The 20,002-nt window shown below is 62.1% G+C and overlaps 9 protein-coding genes across 9 annotated transcripts; 3 read left to right on the top strand and 6 right to left on the bottom strand.

The window, feature by feature from the left end:
* Positions 1–510: 510 nt before the first annotated feature.
* Positions 511–1,041, bottom strand: COLE_00000 (uncharacterized protein; the record flags this gene model as incomplete). Its single annotated transcript, XM_018426912.2, has 1 exon — positions 511–1,041. One exon carries the CDS (start codon positions 1,039–1,041, stop codon positions 511–513), a length of 531 nt encoding a protein of 176 aa, XP_018276542.2.
* Positions 1,042–1,725: 684 nt separating this feature from the next.
* On the bottom strand, positions 1,726–2,671 carry COLE_00001 (uncharacterized protein; the record flags this gene model as incomplete). The annotated part of the gene is made up of 4 exons (XM_018424077.2): positions 1,726–2,250; positions 2,296–2,419; positions 2,495–2,580; positions 2,627–2,671. The coding sequence occupies 4 exons, from the start codon at positions 2,669–2,671 to the stop codon at positions 1,726–1,728; spliced, it is 780 nt and encodes a 259-aa protein (XP_018276541.1).
* Positions 2,672–5,222: 2,551 nt separating this feature from the next.
* Positions 5,223–5,900, bottom strand: COLE_00002 (uncharacterized protein; the record flags this gene model as incomplete). The annotated part of the gene is made up of 1 exon (XM_018424076.2): positions 5,223–5,900. The coding sequence occupies one exon, from the start codon at positions 5,898–5,900 to the stop codon at positions 5,223–5,225; it is 678 nt and encodes a 225-aa protein (XP_018276540.1).
* Positions 5,901–6,370: 470 nt separating this feature from the next.
* COLE_00003 (uncharacterized protein) lies at positions 6,371–6,907 on the bottom strand (the record flags this gene model as incomplete). The annotated part of the gene is made up of 1 exon (XM_018419687.2): positions 6,371–6,907. One exon carries the CDS (start codon positions 6,905–6,907, stop codon positions 6,371–6,373), a length of 537 nt encoding a protein of 178 aa, XP_018276539.1.
* Positions 6,908–7,218: 311 nt separating this feature from the next.
* On the bottom strand, positions 7,219–7,908 carry COLE_00004 (uncharacterized protein; the record flags this gene model as incomplete). The annotated part of the gene is made up of 2 exons (XM_018424075.2): positions 7,219–7,615; positions 7,676–7,908. The coding sequence occupies 2 exons, from the start codon at positions 7,906–7,908 to the stop codon at positions 7,219–7,221; spliced, it is 630 nt and encodes a 209-aa protein (XP_018276538.1).
* A 1,110-nt stretch (positions 7,909–9,018) lies between these two features.
* COLE_00005 (uncharacterized protein) lies at positions 9,019–13,398 on the top strand (the record flags this gene model as incomplete). The annotated part of the gene is made up of 1 exon (XM_018426911.2): positions 9,019–13,398. One exon carries the CDS (start codon positions 9,019–9,021, stop codon positions 13,396–13,398), a length of 4,380 nt encoding a protein of 1,459 aa, XP_018276537.1.
* Positions 13,399–15,701: 2,303 nt separating this feature from the next.
* On the top strand, positions 15,702–16,319 carry COLE_00006 (uncharacterized protein; the record flags this gene model as incomplete). The annotated part of the gene is made up of 1 exon (XM_018425543.2): positions 15,702–16,319. The coding sequence occupies one exon, from the start codon at positions 15,702–15,704 to the stop codon at positions 16,317–16,319; it is 618 nt and encodes a 205-aa protein (XP_018276535.2).
* A 340-nt stretch (positions 16,320–16,659) lies between these two features.
* COLE_00007 (uncharacterized protein) lies at positions 16,660–17,338 on the top strand (the record flags this gene model as incomplete). The annotated part of the gene is made up of 3 exons (XM_018424073.2): positions 16,660–16,770; positions 16,801–16,882; positions 16,923–17,338. The coding sequence occupies 3 exons, from the start codon at positions 16,660–16,662 to the stop codon at positions 17,336–17,338; spliced, it is 609 nt and encodes a 202-aa protein (XP_018276534.1).
* Positions 17,339–17,504: 166 nt separating this feature from the next.
* Positions 17,505–18,995, bottom strand: COLE_00008 (uncharacterized protein; the record flags this gene model as incomplete). The annotated part of the gene is made up of 5 exons (XM_018419685.2): positions 17,505–17,707; positions 17,742–17,858; positions 17,890–18,336; positions 18,377–18,586; positions 18,707–18,995. 5 exons carry the CDS (start codon positions 18,993–18,995, stop codon positions 17,505–17,507), a joined length of 1,266 nt encoding a protein of 421 aa, XP_018276533.1.
* Between the last annotated feature and the right edge of the window lie 1,007 nt (positions 18,996–20,002).

The following is a 20,002-nucleotide window of genomic DNA, read 5'->3' on the forward strand; positions in this document are numbered from 1 at the left end:
CCGCGGTGCGCGTGCCCTCCACCGCGACGGTCCCGCCCCAGCAGAAGGAGTGGCGCGAGGCGTCCGTTCTTGACGAGCGCCTCCCGCCCGAGCTCAGCCAAATGATCTTTGACAATCTCACTGTGCCATACGGCCTCGATAAGGCCAAGGCGCTCCGGGAAGAGTTGATCGAGGAGCGCAAGGCTGTCGACAAGAACGTCGACGAGATCATGAGCGAGGAAACGTGGTGCTTCTGTGAGCATTAGTGGATTGGCAGGGTGATGTGAAGAGATTGGGGCGGCCTGGGGCGGGTCCCCTGGCAATGCAGCACGACTTCCAGATTGCTGGTGGTCGGCTATGAGCTGGGCCCAAAGTCAGTAGAGTGCGTCCTTAGCGACTCTCGACTTGCTCAGCGTCATGAAATCGTTCATTCTCGTACAACCGATAGGACAACGTGTGGATCTCGTCAGTTCATCCAATTATGACGGGTTTCGTCAAGCGCTTCAGTCAGCCAACGCTCGGGCACTTAACTCACGCATCCTTGGACCCGTCGCGCTTGTCTTGTCGCAGCCACTTATGCAAGCTGCCGCGCCTGCGACCCTCCTGGGGTTGATGTACCTCCCCTCGTGGCGGGGAACTTGCCGCCTCGCGCGGAGCAGCTACGACAGACGTAGTTGTGGACACGGGGCTATGCTCGCGCTCCTCGTGCGCGTTCCCGTTCTCGTTCTCGTTTTCAGCCAGATGCGCAGATGGATGCATCTGTGGCGGCGGGACAGGCAGAGGGTTACCGTGGCTCGCGCGCCGCAGCGTGTTGCGCGCGCGTCGCCCCACCTCCGCCGCCGCAGTACTCCACCTGCGTCCCGGGGCGGGGTCGTCGTCCGCCCAAGGGCGTGAGCCAAGCGAGCGGCGACGGAAGCCGACCTGCACACCAACGAGGTAGGGATCGCCAAAGGGGTCGGTGTCCTGCGTCGCGAAGCGAGGACCGCCGGGCCGCGGGAGGAGACACTCGGTCGAGGGCGAGGCGTAGATGCGCACCGGGTGGTGATAGAGCGGGACGTCCATAGCAGACGGCGGGGTAACGCGGTGAGTGTGAGGAGGTAAGTGATGAGGTGAGAGTGAGAATGGATGTGAGTCAAGATAAGACGGTAGCGATTGTGGCCTGCGCTGACCGCGTACGAGGTCATGTCCATGCCAGTGCGGCATGCCAAGGCTGAGAAGAGGTCATGTGCCGCCTCGCGACGCCGCCACATGGTTCTATCTTTACGGGCACAGCGCCAGCGCAATTGGATGTCAGGCGTCTCACGCGTTTCGCTCGACGAAGCTCCACTTGAACCTGTGCTGCGTGGAGAGCAGAGCACGTTTAGCACAAGCAGGCAGTCACATGGACTGATGATGATGGATGCGGAAGCGGGCGATGATGCAATTGGGTACTGTCAATCGCCCGGCTCAGGCCCTGGGTGGGATTCCATTCGCGCCGAGACCGAGATGTGCCCGAACATGTCACAGTCAATCGCCGAGCAAGGCAAGCCGCCGACAGAGGGAGGTTGGTCACGGCGTACGTGTTGCAGCGGGCCTCCCTCGGCATGCACCCATTGCGATTTAGAGGCCGCCCTCATGCTGCTTGCATGAACGCACTCGACAACAGTGCATCTCCTATGCTACATGCCATCTTCATTGTTAATGTACATTGCACACCTCCGATCTGCCCCAATTTCCCCCTCGCGCACATCACTCGCCGCGAAGGGGTTACCAGAAGAGGTCCGTGCGACGCTTGCGCTTCGGACCTTCGGGGTAATCCTCTCGCGGCGGGGGAGCCGTCCACATCGGCGGCGCCCACTCGCGCTCAGCCTCTCGGCGCGGTACAGGCTCGTCGTCGTCGGGTATAGCCGCGGTGACGAGCTGCCAGAGGCTGGGGCCCATGGCGTTGCGCATCTCATCGCGGCGACGCTCAGGCTGGGTCGCGTCATGTGGTGGGCTGTGCGACGTGCTCTGCGTCTGCGGGTCACGGCGCGCATAGTAGTCTCCATCGTCCTCGCCATCGCCATTGCCACCGCCATCATAGCTCGGCGCTGCGTCGTGCGGTTCCGCTGCCTCGCTTGCTTCCTCTGTGTGACCATTGCTCGTAACCGTCCGCGTCCGCTGCAACCCGCAGCACGCGTCACGGAACATGAGAACATCAACAGGCTGGCGCATCGTGTGGTCCCCCCACCATTCGTTGCGTGCTGCCCGCTCCATACTTGCTGTAGGGGCCGCGACGAACGGGCGACGTAGCTGGATCGTCAGCGAAGAACGCTCGGCCACGTGATTGTGACTCACTACTTCTGGGTCGACGCGCTCAATTGCCTCTTGCACGCCAGGAAGATTGAGTAGGAACCATAGCGCGTTCTCACACTGCTGCGCGCGGTGTTCTGCGCGTCGTGACATGCCAGCGACTGGACCACTGGATGTTAGTAATGACGGACGAGGCGGCGTCTGAAGGCATGCTGTAGAGACAAAAGAAGGACGTGCAACTAACCGCCTAGCCTGAGGTGGGGGGTAGACACATTCTCCCTCGAGCTTGAGCTTCTTGCAAGTTCCGCACACTGGGCGTTCATGGTCGCACTAGGGTGAGCGGCGGGAGGTATTAAAGGGAGGGAGGGAAGCTCACTCGTCTCTTCTTTGCGATACAGCGGTTACAGGCGCGGTCTGCCATGATTCGATGGTAGATCTGAGAAGAGCGCAAAGGTCAAGATGGTGAATGCGAGTCGCGAGCGAGACGACAGCGATGAGATCAAGATGTAGGTCGAGATGGATTGTGCGGAGTGTAAATGCTCCGCTCCGGTCCCCGCTCATTTCTCCTTGCAACAATTTTGATCCCGCCTTTGCTTTGGAGTCGTCTTCTGAGAATATTTCTCAAAGACCACCCCTCTTGACTGGACTGACTTGCCTCTCGCGCCGAGCTCACACTCAACTCACAAAACACAATCGTACTAACTATAGGGGATGCATGCAAGCACTACACGAACCCCAGAGGGCGGGAGGCGGCGTACGCCGATGTGATAGTCCTCCCTTAGCCCCACCTTGGCTGAGGTCCGCTTACGAGCAGGCCTGGGCGAAGAGGCCCCACCAGGGGATGGTGGAGAGGCCGGTAGCGCCGTTCCAGCAGGTAAGGCAGGGGCCGAGGCTGTTCCAGGCGCTCTGCGAGCAGATGGGCTGGATGCAGGTCTCCCACTCGGCCTGAGTCGGCTTGTCCTTGCAGGCGTTGTAGACGCTGGGGTTAGGGGCGGAACTGGAGGCCGAAGAGAACCTACGGGAAGAACTGGCTGCAGACCGAAGTGCAGGCCGAGGGGAAGCTCGGACCCTGGCGCTTGTCGTTCTCGACGGCGACGGGCGACGCGAGGGCGACGGTGGCGGCTTGTGATTAGTGAAACGAGACAGGGGACGAGAGGAGGGAGAGACGGGAGGGGTGAAGAAGGAGGAGATGGAGGCCGAGGCCGCGGTGGTGAGGCAGAGCAAACTCACTAGCAAGGGCAGCGATGACGGCGACCTTCATTGTTGTTGTTGGTGTTGGTGGTGGGGTGGGTGGGCTGTGAGGAGAGGAGAGGAGAGAGAGAGAGAGTTGGCTGGCGAAACTTGACGAGCAGTAAGCGGCCTATTTATCTCTTCCCAGCGTCCAGCTGGCCAAAGGAGTTCATCTCACGAAAACACCCAAAAATGCACTCGGGCCCATCTCACGCCTCGCCCCCCCCCCTTGGTCCCTCCCTCACTCCTTCTCGCCCTCCGTCCCAACCCCTCCTCCTCAGCTTTCACGACAAGCCTTCGCCAGCTCAGTCACATACAAACCACCATTGTTCCCGCCCCTTCCGAGGCCGTAGTGGGAGACGATACGACGCGCGATGCATTATGCAGTATGCAGAGATGACCGATCGTGCCCGTGCAGTGGCTGGGGCGGTGGCTTGTGTGCGGCTGTGGCGCGAGAGTGGGTGTGGGTGGGTGAGTGTGCCGATTCCAACAAACCGCCTTTGTGAGATTGCGAGGTCGAGGGAGGCTGGAGAAGCTACGAGCAGGCGGGACAGGCTCGGTGCAGGGCCCTTGTGAACGGCGGTGGCATGTCCGCTCCGCCAGCAAAAGGGTGACGTGAGGCAGCAGATTATCATATCTCGTCCGCTCGCCGCGGATCGGCCTGTGGACGGCACCCGGCTTGCTGAACCACCACCCCACGCCCCCCGACACACACCCCGCGCGCCGCGATCTCCGGGCTGCATGGATAGAACGGCCGTCGTCCGCGTGGCGCATTCCAACCGCCCTGCCACACGCCAGCCCAGCAGCCCAGGACGCCCACATGCGCAGGCACACACCCCCGATCTAGAACCCGTCCGGGGGCACCGGATGGAGTGCTGTTGTTTTCGCGTCCTGTCACTCCAGTGTCCACTGTGCACCGAAACATGTCAGCTGTCAGCTCAATGATCGCGGACGGGCTTGTGCTGCTGGCGCGTCCCGACCTCACTCTTCGGATCGTCGGTATCTGGTCGTTTCCCGCAAGCTGACCACAACGCCACAGGCACGCATACGGCCTCGTTGGGTGCTCGTGGCGCATGGCTTGTATATCCTCGTCCTGCGTCACTGATGCACTCGTGTCTTCTAACGTGAAGCCACATGACCCCGATCTCAGTGACATGCTTCTTTTCCAGTCGACTGGAACCGCACTGTGGCCTACGGCGGCCTCATGACTTTGTGTGAGGCGACAATTGACCAGCGAACAATAAGCGGAGACTCACTCCGACACACGCCGCACGCTCGGGCGGGGTGTTGCATCTGATCGACGATGCGATGGGGTCGCAGGGGCCGCGGCCGTGCCAGATGGATGCATGGATGAACGCTTGCGGGCAAGATCTACGCCGCCTCCAGTGGCTGCCGTGGCGCATGTGATGTTCGGCGCGCCCGTGCGGAGCAACGGCCGCCGGCTCGATGCGCAGCACGCAGCGCCCCAACGCTACAACGTGACAGCCGCATGTGAGGACCTCAGCCTGCGATCCACAATGTGGGACGCCGAATTCTGGACACAGAGGTCATTGCAGGCCGTCTTCCCCATCTCACACACTCTCGTCTCACGCTTTCCCATCTCACAATCTCTCACCGAAATGTCAAGACTCACCCCCTCAAACTCGTCGTAGCTTACATTACGTCAAATCAACTTGAGTACAACATCTGTCGGCATTGTCCGTGCTCTCTCAGTCTACTTTCGATCCGCCTCTTGCCGAAACCTACGCCCGATCGCCAAGACGCGCGAATCTGCCCCGCCAGCTCGACTTGTGTGCCGGCTGTGGGCGCGCCGGCTGAATCTGAGAACCCTGCGCGCCCTCGTCTTCATCTTCGTCATCTTCGCTCAAGCGCCGCGACCTCTTATCCGTGTCCTTGTGTCCGCTGTACCCGATCAGCGTTGAAGTCGAGGCGGACGATGGCCCGCGCGAGAGCGACAGCGGCCGCGCAGCATTCTTGTCCGGCTGGTGCTGGTACGGCGCTTGCGCGTACAGCGGGGGCGGCGGGTACTGTGTCTCGGTGTACGCGGGGGGCGTGGCAAGCGGGTCGTAGCCCGAGGACGGGGAAAACTGGGGGCGTGCGAAAGCTCGCGCGTGCGCATCGCCGTACCCGCCAGGGCCGTATGCGCCGTCCCACTGCGCCTGATGGGCGCGGCGGCGCCGCTTGACGGTGTACGCGTAGAAGAGGTAGGCGAAGAGGGTGCAGCCGAGGACGAAGGCGACGAAGAGAATAATGTCCGAGGTGCGGGGACCGTCCCAGTCGCGCGAGTCGGGCGCGGCAGATTGGAGAGGAAGTGGGGCGGGAGTGATGGTGGGCGTGAGGGTGGATTCTACCACCTGTGCGCGCACGCCGAGGCGGGAAGAAAGGACGAGGGCCGCGGCGAGGACGAGTGCGGAGAGCATGGGGGAGTGTGATGAGGATGAGGAGAGAGCGGGAGAGCGAATCGAGGGAGTTTGTCAAACGCAAAGATAGGATGCTGTGTTGTTGGCGCCAAGACTGTGCAGGTGTGAGCCTGGATGTATGCTTGTCCGGGTGCCTGAGAAACCCCAGCTGACTACGGCATTCTCTCTTCCCAGCATCGTGCTGTCGTCGTACTCTCACAATGTTCCCCTTGCCACAGTCTCCTTACCATGATTGCCAGGCCATGCACCAAGCAGACAGTACTCGTAGATGTTGGCACCGTCTGGTGCAACCAGCACGGCCTGCTCCACGCTGGCAAAAGAAAGCCGTCGGCGGGTTCAAACAGCCCGGAATAGACCTGCAAGCTCGGCACCTACGCGCTCGAAGGATACCTTCAGGTCGAGTATCCGCTGTAAAGCACCTGTCGTCGGGACACGACGATCGAGATGGCATTGTAACATGGGACAGTACACTAGAGACTGGTCGGCTTCACTCCGCGACTGGCGGTCCGAGGGTGGAGCGGGAATGATACGGCCGTCGGCATCGCTGCACCGGCGTGACAGGTGGACCAGTCCGCCGGCCGCCGAGTGAGTTGGACGTGCGGTGCGGTCGTGTTGACGCAGACGCGTGTTGGGGCAGACGCGATTCTGAGGTAAGCGCGGCTGGGCACCTGGGCACACCCGCCTCCTTGCCCTCTGGATGGCCGCCTGGCGTCTGCTCTCAGGGGATAAAGAAAACATATGGATCCATACAAGAGGTATGATACAAACAGTGAGCGGGCCATGGCGGGCGTGGAAGAGATTGTGGAGGGGTGGCAGTTCGCTCGTGTCGCATGCCGTCGCGGGTGGCAGTTCGCTTGTGTCGTGTCGCGTCCATCCTCGCCTCCAGAACGGGCCTCTGCGCCAACGACAAGCAGCTCGACGCCAGGCGGGCCCGGTCGCGCCCCATCACATTCTCTCGTCTGCCAGCGGCGGCCCCCGGCAGCCCCTCGCCCCTCCCCGCTACGCATATGCGCTGGGCACTAGCCGCACGACCTCGTCCGTCTGACCCGGCTGGTCCGTCTGCAGCGACGCGATCGTCACATGGTGTCGTGGCGAGAGACTACACCCAGTGGGGTGAGGCACTTGAGTCTGGCAGTCGCCGATGTGGTGGCCAGCAGGCAAGTCTAAGAGACTGGAAGATATATACGTTGGTCGTTAATGAGTAACGATGATGCTATATACTATTACAGACACTTACGTCCAGTACAAAACAAATCAATAAAAAACAAAACAACGAAAGGAGTACAAACAAATGTAAATGTGGACTCTGCGAGCCGAGTTAGATGTGCAATCGGGCCATGTCGGTGGACAGACCGACACTCCGGCCCATGTCCCGGCTTTGATGTTTGTGCGCAGCGGAGTGTGTGATACGGTGGCGAGATGGTTCGCGGGCAGGCTGGGCGAACTCGCCAAGCAGGTATGCTGTGTCGAGCCGAGGTCGAAGGTTCAATGGATATGGTTGATACGAGTTTCCTTCAACGTGAAACCATTGCATCATTTGCGCGACGGATGAGCGGACCACATCGCGTGGAACGGGATCGATAATGCGAAAGGGGAGGGCGGCCATCGCCAGGTCATACGCAATGTCGATGAAATCGCGGACCATTGCGCGCCACTGCGCGACCGTGTCCCGCTCCGGCCACGCCGGCGAGAACTTGCCATACGAGGCCGAGTTACTAAGTGTGAGCAGGGAAGACTGCGGAACGAGAGGAAACAGGAAGAGCCAGCAAACGCACAGTTGAGAAACCTTGTCCAGCACGGCTAGAACGAAGCAGCGCCAGGACATGCGCATCGACCGGTTCCTCTTGCGTACCAGAGCAATCCATGCGCGAGTCGCCCGTCGCGCTCCTGCGGCTAGAATGCTGCCTGTCGGATCTACGTGCCGAGGCTGGGTGTACTCGGGCGCATTGTACTCGTCACGGGGAAAGTGGAGGAGGGAGGGGGGCAAGTCGGCGGCGGTGAGCGTCATATATACGCGAGAGATAACGTGGGTTGTCGAAGAGACAAAGAGGATGGACGATGAAGGACGATGATGCGATGAACGACGATGGGTGACTGTGGTGAACAGGAGAGAAGGAAAGGGAGAGGAGAAGGACGACGATGTATGACAATGTACGTTGTAAACATGGAAATTAGGCATGCGTCTTGCTACTGGAGGTGGCAAAAAAGGCCTCCGGGTCCGACTGATTTGGTTTTAGGCGCGCGGAAGTTTCATGTTGTTTCTGCACGAGCCACGTGGTCTCTCGACTGAGTTCGTATTGATCCATTGATCAAATTGATCAATTGGTCGGAGATGGCAGTGAGGGTCCACCGTGGGAGAGTGCGTGCGAGAACTACAGCTCAAAGTCACGGCATCGAACCCGGTAACGGCATCTCTCAACTCTTTAAATTGCTATTGATCCCCACCTATCGCCACTCTTTCCTCATATCCTCGAGCAGGATTCACTTACGCTGCACTTGGCATGACTCCTTGACAACATGGCCTGCATCCCCATCGAAGACCAGCCGGCTCGATGCAGTCACCCAATTGCCACCCATCAAAGCTCATGTTGGAGACCCGAGTCATGCAACCACCCGTCTACCCTTGGGATGAGGGTTTACGACATGGCCATGACGGCAGATTCAATGTTCACCATTGCACCCGACCAACTACTGTAGCTGGAACCCCTCCCTGCATTCCAAAGTACTGTATCAGCTGCTCGTAACAGTTCAATCATGCCCTTGAGACGCTAGGGCGGGAGGCACACTGCGTTTCAGCGGAAATGGCGCGATATCGATGCACCTCCCGCAACCGCAACCTAATGCTGAGCCAGGCACTGGCACTTGTCAGCCCCTCTCCCAGTTCCCATCAACACAACCAACGACGAGTCCTCGGTACAGCGTGCGGCGGCCCAGAAACTCTGCACTGCACACTCACTCTCACTCTCACTCTCGTTCCATCGCCATTGTCATCTCTCATCTCGCTGACCCCGACGCAGTTTACGCTCTTGGGCATTGAGCTAATTCCGCATCGCCCGCGGATCCACCGCCGCTAGACGACCGGCAACTGCAGACTCCACCTCGCATTTCATTTCAGAACATGGCCGCTATCCCCATGGTGGCGGTTGCCGCCGCGCCCGTCCCTAAGACTGGCCCCGCCTCCTCCTCGACCGAATGCCTCATTCCTCACCGTCTAGGCAGCAGGTGGACGACGAGCTGGACCGACCCTGTGGGCTTTGACGCCCGCGACGACAAAGAGACTATGAGCGTGCGCATGTGGGGCGGCCGCAGCCGAGGCAAGAAAGCCAAGACCAACTCGAAGGCGACGCTGGGCAACAGCTCGAGCGACGAGGACAAGCGTCGCTGGACGTCGCCAGCGCCAGCATCCTCTGACGAGCGGAGACACACCTTTGGCTACGACGATGCCCATTCTTTACCCAAGAAAAAGCGCTACAGCTTTGTGCCGGCCCGCATGGCGCCTGCGCCACCGCCCGAAGCCCCGCCGGCCGCGAGTGCTGAGGCGGCCCACGCTTCGGCGCTCGCCAAGCTGACAGCCTCGCCGCCTAGTGCGCCTCGCCGCTCATCCGAACGAAACACGCGCCGTTTTAGCCTCAAGAGCTTGCCAGCTCGCCCACCTACACCAGAGGCCATCCCCCCCGCACCCCTGCTGAGCCTCAAAGACGTCAAGGGCGGCATGTCGTTCGCGGCCGAAGGCAGAGGCGGAAACAAACGTGGCTGGGGCGAATACGACGCCTTCGGTGCTGTCCCCGCCAAGCTAGAAGCAGCCGACGGCCACCAAACCCCACCCAAGGCCAACCCCTTCGACGGCGGATTCACTCCCGTCTCGCCCAATCTCGGCGAGGAGCGCCGCGCCAAGCGCCTTAGTCGGCACGTCACGGGCGAGCGTGTTATCCCCCCGCCCCTCCCCGCGCCTGCGGACATGATCGCTGCCACCAGCCCCTCAGTGGCTGAGCAGCGTGCCGAGAGGCATCGCTCTGCCCCCGTTGGGCGGCCCGTCACTCGCACATTGCGTCGCAAGCCCGCTCCTAAGGCCGACGAAGACCTGCTCCAGAGCGAGAGCGGGCCAAGTGGGCAGACCACTCCGCCTAGCGCTGTTGGTGGCGGGTCGGCAAGTGTCTCCAGCGAGACACGGCCAGGCGCTGCGGTTGCGCGTGGTTCTGGTGCTGGCGAGGCTACACATGGAGCCGGGGTTGCCGCTGCTGCTGCTGCCGCGCTAGGGGCGGCGGCCTTTGCCCCAAAGTCGATCGTCGATATTCGTTGCCCGTCTCCAGCAGCCTTGGGAGCGGCCGCGTTCAACACCGCGCCTGCTCCTGTAGCAGACACCCTGGTGAACGGACCTCAAATAGAGGCCGCTTCATCGTCTGCTACTACCCCCTCAAGCGCAGTACACACGGCGAGTCCTCTAGTAACATCCCCTCCGGCTCCTCGCGACCCGGTGGCACAATCTCCGCCGAGTGGATGTGCGACCGAGGGCACTTGTCGTGACTCAACTATGAGCCTCCAGTCCGACTCGACGATGCCCGCAGCGGCTCACGCTCGCCAAAGCTCCGTTTCCTCGACTGGGTCACTTCACACGGCGCTCACCGGATCCTCAGCGGCGGTAACCGCGCCAAGCTCCCCGGTGGTCGCGGCGTTCGCGCCCCCAGCTTTCTCCGAGCCCGCTGCGACAACGGCACATCTAAATCAGCATCAGCATCCTGCGCGCGCGCCATGGCCCATCCTCCCCGTTGTCCCCATCTCCACCATGCCGCCTGAACGCTCCAGACCCGTCACCCCCGTACCTTCAGCTTCTCCCATCCTTACTTCCCTGGAAGCGCAAGTGGATCTGGCGACTCCGCGTGCTGCTGCTGCCGCGGCTTCTGCAGCTGAGGACAGTGCGCTCCAAGACAGCGCACTTCTCCCGTCCAACGAGTCTGAGCCAATCGCCCCCGCGCTCGCCACGGTCGCAGCCCACCACGCGCTCACGTCAGCTATGCAGGAGACCCCCACGCGCAAAGCGCTGGCAATCAGCACTCCGCCGCGTCGTGCGCCAATCCCCGCCGCGTGGCAGTCGCAGGCTTCCCTCCTGGTTCCCGACGAGGAGCGGGCGAGCAGCACGACTCCGCCGGCCACGGCTGAGAGCGGAATCTTTCCTCAACACCGGGACGAGTTTGTCGATGCGTGCGGCCCCGAGGGGTTCGTCGTACCCCCCACTCGCAACGTCCCTGGTACTGGGACGGGCGTGGTTCTGGCAGCGACTCGAACCCACGCCCAGTCGAGCTCAACCTCATCCTCCGAAGCACGGTTCCGGTTGAAACCGAGCGACATTGCGCAGACTCCCCCATACTCGCCCCCGCGCCGTGCAGCCGCCCCCATGCCTTCAGCGTACGCCTATGACCGTCCAGCAAACCATGCGCGCGCCGCCGAGTCACTGCGCGCGCGCCACGGCCTGTCGCCCGAACCGCCTGAGGAGGCGCGGCACCTGCGAGTGAGCGCGTACGGCGTCCCGGAGCTGGATTTTACGCGTACGCCGCCGCCCGAGCCGGCCGACGACGTCGAGGTCGAGGCACAAGGGCGCAGTTCGAGCGAACGTGAGGTGCTGCAAACGCCTGCGCTGGGCGGAAGCACGCACACCACCCCCACACACACATACACACACACGCAAACCCCGCCATCGCAGCTGTACATACAGCCCATCTGGCCCCGCTCACGCGGACACTCGCGCACGAGTTCAGCGTCGCGCTCGACCACGAGTGCTGCAAGCGCCGCCCCGCCCTCGGTTAGCGCTTTCACCGATCGTCTGCCGCGCAATTTTGAGGCGGACGGCGGCGGCGTCGAAGGCCTCTTGTCGGCGCAACACACGGGCACTACCAAGGGAGGTGGGAGCAGCAGTGGGATGGCGACGGTCGAGAGTTCTCCGCGAGCGCCGAGCTGGATCGACCACGCGCGCCCGCCCAAAATTCTCGAGCTTGAGGCCGCGGTGGTTGCTGCGGCCGCCGCAGCCAGCAAGCCCTTTCCCACGGCCGGGACGGAGCGGCTGCACGACAGCAGTGATCAGGAGGATGCGGAGCGCGCGCGGGCTCAGGACGCGAGCACGACGCCAGCATCGTTCAGCCGCGCAGAGCGGGAGAGCCACCACTTCAGCCTCGTCGGCACGAACGGGCCACGCGCATGGAGCGCAAACGAAAGCACGACCGGACACGAGCGCACCACGAGCAGTAGCAACGGCCACGGTCGCGGAAACGGGAGCGCCTTCCCGCCTGCCCTGCAGCCCGTGTTCAACGCCCCGCCACCGCCGCTGCACTCGCCGAGTGCGCCACCTCCGCCTGCGAAAGACCACTTCGGAAAGTATCCGGCTGGACATACTTATGCAGCCGCCGGTGCGGGGTCGGCCGCGCGCGCCACGTCGCCGCCCGCCGCAGACCCGCCCTATCACGGCTCCCTTGGACGCGCCGCAGTGCCGCCGTTCGGCGCGAGCCGCTCCTCGCGCCCTCAAACCGCGGGCGATGCGTCGACCTCGCAGTTCGGCTCTTTGAGCCGCTCCTCGCGCCCCAGCACTGCCGGCGCCCCATCTTCGCACCCGTTCAACGCTGTGCGCACGCCTTCCAGCGCGGAAAAGCGCTTCGGCTCGCTCGGGCGCTCATGGCGACCAACTGAACGAGCAACGTCCCCAATCGAGCGCGCGACTTCGCCCCTCCGGTCCGCCTCACCCTTCACCCCGGCGCAGTGGGAGAAGCTACAGCCCATCAATGCGGCGCACGCGTCTACCCTTGCGCGCCTGGAGAACGCGTCGCCGACCCCGTCCCCGGCTCCAACCGATTTCTCCCTCACACACGAAGCCCATCCACACCCGCCGCCCAGCTTCCCCGGCGCGCGTGCGTCCCCCGAGCCGCGCCGCCGATTCTCGTTCCGCCCCGGCACAGGGAGCGGGCGCGAGAAGCGGAAGAAGCGCTTCTCGCTCCTCCCCGAGCGCAAGAGCTTCGACATCTCGGCGCCGGTGCCGGCCTCGGACGCGCCGCTGCCCGCTGGCGCGTGGCCCGCCGGCGGCGTCGGAAGCCGTCTCAGCGGCATCGCGCAAACTCCACTCCCGCCCCCGCCGGCGGTCAGCGCCATGGCGGTCGGCACGCCACGCCTCTCCATGCAGCCCGACGCCTTGGCCGCGCCCCGCGAGCGAGAAGCCCGTGATGCATCAGACATCCCAGAGCGGCCGGAGAGCGCGGCGTCACGCCGCTCCCGCCGCTGGAGCTTCAAGCCGGGCAAAAAGCAACGGCAGGGTGAGGAACAGGTGCCTCCTGTCCCCGCCCTTCCGCCTGTCCTTCCTCTGCCCAGCAGTTTCAACGAAGCGAAGGGGATGCACCTCTTCAACGCGGAAGCAGAGCCTGAGATGCGCGTCACGCCTCCCCAGGTCGAGGTCGAGGAGCCCAAGAAGAAGCGCGGCGGCAAATTCATGCGCAGCTTGCGCGGCTTGTTCAAGCATTAAACGGACACAGAAGCGAACATTAGATTATGACATTACTATTTACGAATGTATCCCTTACAGAGCAATATAAAGAGCCCCCAATCGGGACGAGGCCCATTGTGGACTCATCCTCGCCCACGGCCTCGCCCGCGGCCGCGCTTGGCGGTACCGCTCACACTGGGTGGTGCTTTGCGCTTGCGATTCCCCTCGTCCTCGCCCTCATCACGAGGCAACAGCACCTCGACGCCGACCTCGTCTTCGTCAATCGGCGGGAGGTCAAACGGTGGTGGCGCGTAGTTCTCCATTTTAGGATAGACGTCGCCTTCGTCGGGACTCTTGGGTGGCTCGCCAGCATCGGCTGCACGCGCATGCACGCGGTCCGAGAGCTCGTCGATTGCCGCGACGTCGGACACGATCGCTTCATGTGGCCGCAGGACAACATCGAGGGGGACGGTTGGCTTATGTCGCGGGCCGATACGTCCCTCATTTACGCGCTGCTGTCAATTCACAGCCACGAGGGTACTACCCACTTCAAGAATAGTCTTGCCTTGGCTGATGTGCGTTCGCGCAGCCGAGACGAGGGGGTGGCTCGGCGGCAGGTCCTTTGTCAGGTGCCGGATCAGGCTTGACGTGCCCGCGACGTAGTCGGCGACGAGGGGGATGTCGTTCAGGGCGACCATCCACGCGCCCGAGCTGCTCTTGCTGCGTGGCTCGAAAGAGCACATCCGCCGACCGCAGGGGAGGCAGCGAAGAAAGCCGCCGTCGCGGAGGCCCGCGTAGCATGTCTTGGGCTTTTTGCTGTTGCTGCACCCGTCACACCCGGCTGTTGTTAGCTGGCGCAAGTGGAGCGTCGAAAGTGAGGGACTGACGCTTCACAAGGGCCATGGGTACCTGCGGCTCGCCCTGTTGGATGTTGTACTTGGTGAGCACGCTTTGGAGGAATCGTGGGTTCTCGACCTTGGCAATGCTCTGGTTGATCTGCTCGAGCAGGGCCTGGGAGTCAGTTGGGCGGTAGGACTTTTTGCAGCTGCAAGCCAGAGGCCAGGGTGTGAGCGGAGGCTGAATCTCGCGTTGTCGGCTCCAAGAAGGCAGAGCTGACTGTTATGCAGCTGGATGGCGGGCATGACCTCTTCAACTATCATGGGACATGGCACAATGCAAACTAGAGGCGGATGGAGGTGCAAACAACGAAAACGACGTCATTTCGCGCCCAACCACCATTCAGAAGGGACGTGGGTGTGCAGGAACTCACCTGGACGCCAGGATCATTGCTGGGCACAAGCTCATAGGTCTGGTCGCCGATAGCACGCGGCTCTTCACCGTTGGACATGACAGCTTGCTGCAGCAGATGGATGGGGAGATGTGAGGATGGATGGATGAGAACGAGAAGGATGAGATCGAGTGGTACTTGAGCGAAACCGAATGGGAGATGATGGCATTTGATCCCGTCTCAAGCCAAAACGTCATTGTTTAGCTTACAATTCAGTTGTTTCACTCTTTATTGTGACTCTTCCTGTGCATCCTGCGCCTTGTGCCGCCAGCAGCAAACCAGGTGAATGTATAAAATGGGATTGGGTGCATTTTTAGGCCCTCAACTTGACTGATGGCAACAATGCATTGTTTGGGGCGGTGTGTAGACCGAGAAAGAGAGTATAGGTGACGCGCTAGCAACAACATGCCTCAGTCTGTCGGTTGTCAGCCTCGGTAGAACTCGCGGTCTCCTTTGCCGCAACCTGCGAAGACATCTTGTACCTCTTTTACCTCTGACGGCTGACGCAATGTAACCTGCCTTTTGTATGCAGGCTGACGACAAGTGCCACGATCCACAACATGGTGAGGAGCTTGTGCGATCACTCGGCCAAGACCACACGGAAGCATGTTTCCGATCTCGCAAGTCACATGACGCGCTCCACCCCAGGCCTTGATTGCGTTCCGACCATACAACTTCGCTTGCTCGTATGTCTTGCGCTCGCTTCGTCTCGTCTCATCGCATCCCTTCGTCTGCAATGTCGCTGGACGCCACTGCCTTTCCACACCTCCTGGACGCGATTATCGCCGCCTGTCCTCCCGACAGCCTCATCGCCCTCCGGCCCGTTAGTCAGGAACTAAATACGCGCACTACGGCCCTCCTCTTTTCTCATATCGTAGTGGTAGCCTCGCCCTCCAGCTCCTCCACGCCCTCCCCCGCGCAACTCATCCTGGCTACGCCGAGCGGACACCGCCTCCCCGCGCCGCCGCTGCCCGCCCGCGCGACGGCCTGTGCCTCACTGAACGCGACCCTTCGCCCGCTGCTACGACACACACACACCGCCACCCTGCGCACCATGACCCTCGCCGCGGCCAGCACACTCGCGCCGCTCCTGCCCCGCCTGTGCGTGCTGCACCGCCACACCCCGCAGCCGTGGGACAGCCCCCTCCTCAAAGCCGCCGTGTACGTCGACCACGTCGACCTCGCGCGCCCTGCCATCGCGGGATGTCTGCCGCTCGGCGACGTCCCGAGCGACCTGGACGCCCTCGTCCTCCGCTTTGCGTTTCATACCGGGCGATACCCCCCGCACGCTGAGCATCCCCCGTTCCCGGGCGGCGGCGCGCCACAGCCCCTCCCCGTACTTGAGGACATGGACCCGCCGCATATCCCAGCGATAACGGTCGTGGCCGATCCACAAGGACCTAGGTGGGCGAGCAGCGCCGCGTGGACGGGTACTATCGTCCGCCGGCTGGCCCGAGCTCATCCCCATAGCTTGACGCTCGTGGCGTTCAATGAGCTCGCCGTCGGTGTACCGAGTGTTGATGACGAGCTGGAGGGTTATGGCGCTGGGATGGCGGCTTCGACGCGGGCTGCAGTCATCGAGGATGCGCAGTGGGGACTGAGCCGAGCACGGGTGGCTGTGAAGCATCTCACAGTCCTTAGCCGGGCTGAGTGGGAGCACGTGGGAGATTAGAAAGGCCTGCAAGTTGAGAGTTGTATTGTACATACCAGCTGCTGCCGAAGGAGTAGCACTGTGATGCGATTGCTGATGCTATGCGTCCTGCGGCGGTCGAAATATGCATCAGACTGCCACCTATTCGGGGAACCTTATGGCATCCAACCCTCCCCGCCTTCTATTTCGGACTGTTGCCAACTGCACAATCTCAGTTCTCTCATGACGTTGAGACGACGTACCTCACCACCTCATGACGCGCAGCTGACCGAACACTGCCCGAGTCTCTTCCAGAGGCCATGCACAGATACAGATGGTCGCCTTGAATCCCTTACACACCCACCTCTCATACACACACACCATGTCCGCACCCGTCTTCGAGACCAACCTGCCCCCGCTCGCGCTCTTCGGGCGGCACATGCACACGACGCCCGCGACCCTCTTCGTGGCGGACGAGCTCTTCCGCGCCGGCGTGCGTCCCCTCTGTCCGCGCTAACGGAAGGACGACTACGTCGTGAAGGACGCAAATGGGGCGGCGATCCTGCGCGCGGACGCGCGCGAGTGGTCGCGCCTCGAGAAGAAAGGTATGCCGTCTAGAGCTGGGCCCTCGGCGCCTGACCATAGTGGTATACGACGACGAGCTGCAGCTCGGCGAGATCCGCGACGCGCTGGCGCTGCATCGCACCGTCGAGTTCGTGGGCGGCGCCGGCACGCCCCTCAAGGTCGAGCACCGGCGGAGCGAGGTGGGCGGGCGCGAGGCCGCGTTCCGCGTCGACCTCGGCAAGCTCACCCTCGCCGTCGTCGGGGACTGGAAGGCGCACGCAGTCGACATCGTGAGTGAGGACGGCGGACTCGTTGCACGCGTCACGCACGACCGCGCAACCTTGCATGAAGGCATGTATGTCACCTCCCAGGGCAAGACCAAGATTGGTGAGGCCGCCGAGACCCAGTACAAGGTCGAGGTCGCGCCGCGCGTCGACCTCTCCCTCATCGGCATTGTTTGTATTTGCCTCGACATGCTCCAGCAGAAGGTCTGCTGAGTGTTAGATAGGGAGAATGCGAAAGGAAAGTGGTTGTGCTGCACACTCTTCATCGGCCTGAGTACAGTCCTACTTACGCCCTTCAATCCCATGCTCCATGCTTGCTCTCAACCTACACCCTCCTACACCCTGTGCGGTGCGCCGAGTCATTTTGTGTTGCTGTCGCTTACATCTTACCACCGTTCTGCTCGAGAACGATGACGTTGCGGAACTTGGCTTTGCCCTCGGCGGTGTGTACGATAGCCTTGTTCATGTCCTCCCACTTCCACTTCTGGACCCAAGGCTCAATCTTCTTCTCCGCCGCGAGCTGAAGAAGCTCGGCAATGTCGGCGGGCGAAGCGATGTTGGAGCCCGCGACAGCGATGCAGCCTGTGTTGTCAGCGGCGCATGACATGAAGCTTACCGCGGATAAGCTGGGTGGCGGTGATTTCGAGCGGCTTGGTCACGATGCCAACAAGGCAGAACGTGCCTTCGGGCTTGACAAGGCCGGCGTACGCCTCGAGGTCGAGCTGGGGAGGATCTGGGATCAGCTCGTCCTCCACCCGCCTCACTGATAGTGCTGATGATAATGTCGACGCTGCGGGCGAAGGGTGCCAGGCTGGCCTTGAGGTCGGGGCCAGTAGCGATGAACTTGTCAGCACCAAGCTCGAGCGCCTGCGCCTTCTTGGCTTCGCCGCGTGAGATGGCCGTCACCTCGGCGCCCATGGCCTTGGCGATCTTGATCGCCATGTGTCCCAAGCCGCCGATACCGAGGACGCCGACGGAGCGCTTGGCGGGGACGCCGAAGCGCTTGAGAGGCGCAAACACGGTCATGCCGGCGCACATGAGACTGCTAGCCTGAGCGGGATCAAGCGTGGCCGGGACGGGGATCGCGAAACGCGCCGGGCCGCGCCAGTGCGTCGCGAAGCCACCGTAGTGCTGCTTGCCCTTGTTCAGGCCGCGCTTGTAGCCGCCCACACCGAACGTGTACAGAAAGTCGGGGCAGAAGTTGTCCTTGCCTATCGTCAGCTAGGGGACAGCGGAGTGGGAGTCACTCACCGGCCTCGCACCACTCGCACTCGCGGCAGCAGTCGCACTGCGCGCCGATGCCTACGAGGTCGCCGACCTTGACGCCGGTGGCCTTGGGACCCACGCGAACGACCTCGCCAATGATCTCGTGGCCACCAACGATGGGGCCGTTGTAAGGACCCCACTCGCCACCGAGCTGCGACGTGTCGCTGGCGCAGATGCCGGAGTACTGGATCTTGACTGGGGTTAGTGATACAGTCACACAGCGGGCGCAAGGAGGGTAAGATGACGTGTGTGGGTGGCATGGATGGGGCTGAGAAAATATGTCGAGCCATCATTATGAGCTGCCGCTGTACTCACCGTCCACGTAGTCCTCGTCAAAGGCGGGAGGCTCAAAGTCGATGAGCTTCATGTTGCCCTTGACGCTGTCGAAGCCGTACCCGGCCCATCCCTGGAAGGTGTAGTCGGTCATGATGAAAGATAGATTGTGGGTGAAAGAAGATGGAGGGGTAGTTGGAGTGTGAGCAAGTCGAGAGATGAGTGAGAAGGGGAACGGGACAACGGTGAGCAACATCGAGCCGTCCCAGGTGCGCTCTATATATGCTGCCTCGGGGCGACGAGGTCCGCCTTTGCCGCGCTGTTGGCTCATAGCTCATGCGCTCGTGCGTGGAAAGAGGGCCAGTCGCGCTCATCTGCCGCGCACGCCGAGCAGCGCGCCGCAGCCGCAAGCCGCTGGTCATCATAGGTCCCTGCTCATCGATCTCTGCTTCTCGATCACTCGGATACTCCGGCCTCTGCAGTTAGATGTCACCGCAGGTGATCAGCAGCAGCAATCTTGGATGACAAATTGACAATTGAGGCGCTTATCGCTGCAATGGAGGTATGAGACAAGGACGCCACGTAGTCAGCCATCAGCCAGCAAGCCAGCTTCAGTCATGTCATGTGCGGCTGCGGCACGCGGATGTGTCCGAGGGGGGCGTCTAGTCGGCCGAGGCATGAACGTGTCGAGAAGGGCTCAGTGCCGCGGCAGATTGGCTGGAGGCCTGGAGGGGCGGCTGGCAGCTCAGCAGCTCGGCGGCTCGGCGGCTCGGCAGCTGGCGGGCGGGGCATGGATCATGTAGCTCGCCGCAATCGCTGCGGCGATGTGGAATGACGCAGGCTGAGTGGATACCGCTGGATGGCAGTCGATGAGGCCAAGCCCAGTCGATATCCAGCACGCATGCGCGAGGAGCGCCAACCGTGGAGATGCAAGGCTGCGTGGAAGATGAGAGAAGAAGTTGCAGACGACGAAAGAGAGCGAGGAATGAATTGGATGCACGGAATGCGGATGAAACATGACGTATCACCGGAGAATCCGTCCCAGATCCGCTCTTTGCCAAGCAGTTGTATCTCATGCATCTCGACTTTTGCTCACAGCCAGCAGCCAGCAGCCAGCAGCCAGCCGACTCGACTGCTCAGCGTGCAGCACAGCGTATTCCATCATCATCCTCATACTGTGGGTCCTAACCGAGGCACCAGGTGTTCCAGGAGTTCCGTTGTTCCGCGCGCGTGACAAGGAACACGCACGGCACCGGGACGCATCCACGCCGAGAAAACCGGAGTGAGAAATAACAACGTGCGAGGTTGATTCTAATAAGCAAGCAACTTGGAAACATG

This window comes from Cutaneotrichosporon oleaginosum, assembly GCF_008065305.1.
Source record: "Cutaneotrichosporon oleaginosum strain ATCC 20508 chromosome Unknown ATCC20508_contig01, whole genome shotgun sequence".
Lineage (NCBI taxonomy): Eukaryota > Fungi > Basidiomycota > Tremellomycetes > Trichosporonales > Trichosporonaceae > Cutaneotrichosporon > Cutaneotrichosporon oleaginosum.